Source organism: Perca flavescens, chromosome 17 (genome assembly GCF_004354835.1).
Source record: "Perca flavescens isolate YP-PL-M2 chromosome 17, PFLA_1.0, whole genome shotgun sequence".
Lineage (NCBI taxonomy): Eukaryota > Metazoa > Chordata > Actinopteri > Perciformes > Percidae > Perca > Perca flavescens.
In genome coordinates, this window is record NC_041347.1 from 10,641,400 (window position 1) to 10,646,603 (window position 5,204).

Here is a 5,204-nt window from a genome sequence, read left to right on the forward strand (position 1 = left end):
GTACTTACTTCAATCAGCTTACGGACAATGATGTTGTTAGCTGTCTAAAGATGAATTAAAAGTGAAGAATACATAAACACTCAAACTATCCCAAGATATATCAAATATGTTTATTCTAATAAGACAGATATGGATAGTTATAATCAATGAGCAAAATGAAGAGAAAATAAACAGTTATTTGCAATAGGAAATGTAAAAAGACTGTTTTTATTTCTCAGGTACATACAATTATATGACAGAAATGTCCGTGAAATTGTCAAATGCAGCCACATGCTATGATAAACTTCAATTGCAACATAAATATTTACAAATTAAGTGTCAGTGTAATAATTGTCTTATACATGCTTTTGTACGATGCACCATTTTTACAGTTTCAGGTTCAACCATTGTAAGTTCTTGCCATTTTCTTTTAGTTTAACAAAACAATCAGTGACAAATGCAGTCCAGTTTAATTGCTGCTTTTCAATGATGATTAAGTGTGTTGAGCTCAAAGACCACAGCTCTCTGTGTTTTCCCAAAAGTTCACACTTTGCCCAGGGGGAACTTTGCTACACAAGGGTCATGACCTTAAGGGAGGCCGGCTGGAATCGACGAATCTTCTTCTTCAGGGCTCGGGAGGCTTTGATGCGGCAGGCTGATGGCTCCGGGCGTGGGAGCTGCTGGAGGGGCTGTCCAGCTGCGGTGGGCCCCAGAGCAGCCTGAGCCCACACCAACCCTCTCTCCTCTTGGCCGTCCACCTGGTCCTCCTCATCCAGGGAAAGGCTGCTGTCAGAGTCCGAGAAGGACTGGAAGCTCTGGCTGGACTCACTGTCTCCGAAGCGGTTGGTGGTGTTATCACTCATCTCCCCCTCGCTGCTTTCAGCAATGGTGGAGTGAAACAGGGAGGCGCATTCGGCCGAGTACTCAGACTCACATCTGGGTGGGTAGTTGCTGGACATGTGGAAGGCTGCTGGAGGGTATCTGGCATTCAGATTTTGGAAGAAAGAGTTAGAGGACGTGGAGGATTGGAAGGAGCGAGGAGGTCCTATCCACTGGCCTGACTTGGCACTCATACTGCGGACCATCTGCATGCTCTCTGGTGCCTGAACATGGCGCTCTTTGGACCTCTGACGCTGAGCACATGAGATATGGAACATCTCCACATCGGACGGCCATTTGGCGGCCCCCTCCCTCCTTTTCCTCTGCTCTACGGGCTGCTCATGCTCCAGGCACTGCAGTCTGCGGCTTTTGCTTGACTTCGTAACAACAGGGATGGGATGTGGCTTGGGATGGGCCTTGTGGGTGTACATGAGTCCAGGGCTACAGTGGCTGGAGTCTGAGCCTGAGCCCTGTCTGCGCTCCTCTGTGTGACAGGTGGTACATTTTTGGGTCACTTTTCCTTTTCCTGATCTTCTCTGTTCCCCCTCGGTTCCGCCACTAGCCTCTCTGGTCCTTTCCCCCGAGGAGTAGCCATGTTGCTGCCTCATTGCTCGAGGTTTCTCGCTGCTTTTTCTTCTCAGTTTCACGGCTTTGGTTTTACGGTCTGCCTGTCTCACTTTGACCCTCTGAGATCCAGCAGGGACAAATTTGGCATGAACAAACTCAGGGGAAGCTCTGTGACCAGCATGGACCTCAAAGCTTTGACTCTCCTCTGTGCTGGAGCTGTGGGGCATCACCGGTCTTTGCCTATTGCCCTTCCTCTCTTGTGGCACTGACTCTGGATGATCCCCACATATATTCTTTGAATTGCCTTTTGCTACACTAGCATATTCACCTTTATCATTCTTTCTCATGGATAAAGTGGTGACCTCATCAGAGCTGTACTCCCTCATGACAGCAGGATAGGAGTAGCGGTATGAAACCTCCGGAGCTCTCACTGACTGATTGTGGTTTGCGTTATCAGCTTGCTCTTGGCTGGAGAATGTCATGCAGTGTCTCTTTGGGTCGCTATCAAGTGGGATAATGTTTGTGGTCTGGGCTGGAAGAGCCTGCAGCACAGACACCTCTTTCTGAGACATGTCAGAAAACACAGTCTCCGTGCTCGTTTCACTCTGGATTTTGTTCAAGCTGCGCAGGAGGAGCTTGTCAATGTAACCCGGAGTCCTGGTCTCATAGCCCATTTGTGCTCCTTGGAGGGTGTCAGAACTGTTCATAGGGGGTCCTAGTCCAGGTGTGGCTGGGTCACCACCATGGAAAAAGATTGGGCTCTGGAGAGCCACAGCGTGCAGGGGGCTGGGGTAGTGGTACACTTCCGTCCCACTGCGGGACACCAGGTTGCTGTGGAACTTGGCGTCCACTGTGGTGGTCTTCAGGTTTGAGCACATTGAGGGTTTCTTTGCATCAACAGATTTGCAGTAGCTTGGCCCTTGAGCCATCATCCTATCAAGATCACCTGATTGACACAAATACAACACAAAATACTGATTAACCTCACTCATCCACTGAAAAATAACATGGTATTATGTGGCAAGATACATGTTGTAACAACAGTTGCATGGTCCCCATGACAACATAACAGACTTAAAGCCAAGAATTAGAGATTGAGAGATTTGGTTACCTGTTGACACAGGTCTTGGTCGCGCCTTTTCGCTGCTTGCTCGGATCCTGCTGCTGCCCAGGTGGAGGCCTGTGGCCCGCGGAGGGTTGGGCTGGGTAGTGCTCTCGTCAGTAGAACGCCGGCGGCATACGTCTAGGTGTGATGGCGGGCTGATGTGGGAATTAGCAGGGCTCGTGGGAAGGAGGAGAAGGCTTGTCTGGGAAGATGACAGGCACTCGCTGTACACAGAGGTGCAGGAGTTGGACAACGAGCAAGAGCCGCCATCACTGAGCTCGTAGAAGCCTGGAGAGAGAAGGGACAATTGTGCCTCATGAGTATTTTCTTGTAATCATGTGATGGTAGCTTTGGTGGATGCTTGCTATGAGTAAACAACAGCAGGGCGTTTGCCAACACACCTGAACTTGGCCTGCTGTCACTCTCCAACTGCTCTGTGGAGGCCTTGCTCACATCCAGCTTCAGCTCACTGATCTGTTGATCCAGCTGCTGCAAGTGAGTCTTCAGGCCTACATCCTGTTTCCGAAGACGAGACTGTAAAACAGACAACAAATAACATTTTAGCCAACACCCTGGGAAATATGTGCAATACAACCTGAACCAAAGGGCAAGTCTTATTCCATTATCTAAGGAAAGGAGGGAGTTCAAGATTATGCAAAAAATCTCCTCACGCACACGTACGTATACAATTACACAAAAAATTTAATGTGAAAATTAAGCAGAAAAGTCAGGACGATGGTTAGCAAATGCTTTAATTTCATTAAGACAATGCCCGTTGTTCAGATAAAAGATGCTCTAATGTACAGCCATCAGAAAAACAAAGGCAACTCAGCTGTGGCTGATGATTAACCCCAGCAGGACATGGGGGAGCATGGAAGAAGCAGTGGTGGGTAACTCATTTCTCCCCCACAGCGAGGTCCTGGCCATTGTGTAAACTAATAGAGGAGGAAAGCTTGGGGGTTGGGATGAAGGACTGTTTGCTTTGCAGCTCAGGCTGGGCATTTACTGTTACAGTGGCTCTTCAAATGAGGTCTGGGGGGGTCACTGCCTGCAAAATGCACCATTTAATTAATGTTTCATTTTCTTGTAAAATTAAGTTAGTTTGGTTGACTTCTATTCAAACTGTGAAAAGAGTTCTTGGAAAGTGTTTGTTGGCCATTAGGTCTATATATTTAGCTGTGGTGTTTTTAAAAAAAAGAAAATGGGGTGTTGAGAGTCTGCAGTAGCTCCATTTTGCAACACAATTTAAACCATATGTTGCCCTAGTACTTTCCATGCTTTTGCCCAGTTCTACTTAAAGTCAAGCATAGCACCCTAATCCCTTCACTTCCTGTAAACGGTTATAATAGCAGCCTAGATGGAAAAAGCTTGTCATGGAAAACTCCACACAGCCAGCTGCTGTCTCCAACACTCAGAGGCCTCTCATGACTGACTGTCATTCACAGCAAATTAACCACCTTTAAAAAAAAAGACTTTATCATTGTTTTTTATATTCCCTGGCATTAGTGGTTAATGATTGAGGTTTGCCCCCCTGCAGTCTGCACATGCACTGTGTGCGCGCACATACACAACTCAAAGTCCTCTTGGTCCTGCGGTGAACCTTGATTTATGACACCTATCCTACTTCCTACCCCCAGCTGAGAGCATGAAAGTGTGTCTGCTAATAATTGAAGACGGAATGCACATGAGCATCAGCTGACTACAATATTCAAACGGACGACTTTATTCCAAGGACAATTAAAAAGAAGTAAATGAGAGTGTTAGTCCCATCGTTATAAATAAAATCTATAATAAATGTACATATATTATGGTGACACCAAACATAGTGCCTGCACATGATGTCTCTAGAAAGATATTTTCAAGATTCTGTGTTATGGCTTTTGATAGAAACGGCTTCCTACCAGCTGTTGCTTCAGGGTTGTCAGGGTCGCCTCCAGCCGCTGTTCCTCAGCCCCCATCATCCTGGGACTCTCCGGGCCTGCGTGGACAGCAGTGGCCGGCTCCTCTCGGTCCATCAGCAGCGCCCAGCTCACCATGTCGCTCTGTCTGTCCTTCAGCAGATGCAGCTCCTGCAGCCCGGCCAGAGCAGCCTGCAGCCTCTCCCCGACCCTGCTGCGGTCTATTCCCGCTGCAGCAGCGGTCATCATCCCTGCACAAGACCCCTTCCTGCTCAGCATGCTTGAGAGAGGCGTCCGGGCATATCCAGAAATAAGATGCTGTTGAAGAAACGTCTTTTGCCCAGACTTCGTTAGTTACTGCTACTGCTGCTGTGCTGCTGCTGCTGCTGCTGCTGCTGGGGGCCTGTTTGGTTTTTAAACTACCTGTTAGAATAAATCTTGAGTTTAGAGGAGAGCCTGAACTCCTCCCACAGACCAAACGGCCCTCCTCCCTATTGGCTGGCCACTGAGTCCCAATGAACATCTGGTACTAATCCTCCCCATTCAAGTTCTCACTAGAGCTGCCCAGGCATGTACTGAGTTCATCTGCATAATACCACATGGTATGATGATGAGCACAGTATTATGCTATTTACACTATTGTTGTGCTGCTGTTATTCTCACCAGTAGTAGGCTACCCAGAGATAAGTGATCAACTTTGAGTCTGCAAGTGAAGGCATGTCCTCTTATTAACACGAAACAATCACACACCAAATCAAAACACAATGTAATCACCT

General features: G+C 47.6%; 1 protein-coding gene across 1 annotated transcript; it reads right to left on the bottom strand.

The window, feature by feature from the left end:
- Positions 1 to 253: 253 nt before the first annotated feature.
- On the bottom strand, positions 254 to 4,828 carry dact2 (dishevelled-binding antagonist of beta-catenin 2). The gene is made up of 4 exons (XM_028603892.1): positions 4,432 to 4,828; positions 2,932 to 3,064; positions 2,537 to 2,818; positions 254 to 2,371 (listed from the first exon to the last, which is right to left on the bottom strand). Exons 1-4 carry the CDS (start codon positions 4,705 to 4,707, stop codon positions 549 to 551), a joined length of 2,514 nt encoding a protein of 837 aa, XP_028459693.1. The 5' UTR covers positions 4,708 to 4,828; the 3' UTR covers positions 254 to 548.
- Positions 4,829 to 5,204: the final 376 nt, after the last annotated feature.

Excerpts from the sequence above, each read along its gene's own strand:
- dact2 (XM_028603892.1), bottom strand. The coding sequence starts at position 4,707 with ATGCTGAGCAGGAAGGGGTCTTGTGCAGGGATGATGACCGCTGCTGCA. Across the intron at positions 2,819-2,931 it reads TGACAGCAGGCCAAGTTCAG|GCTTCTACGAGCTCAGTGAT; the intron begins GTGTGTTGGCAA and ends TTCTCTCTCCAG. Across the intron at positions 2,372-2,536 it reads ACCAAGACCTGTGTCAACAG|GTGATCTTGATAGGATGATG; the intron begins GTAACCAAATCT and ends TGTGTCAATCAG.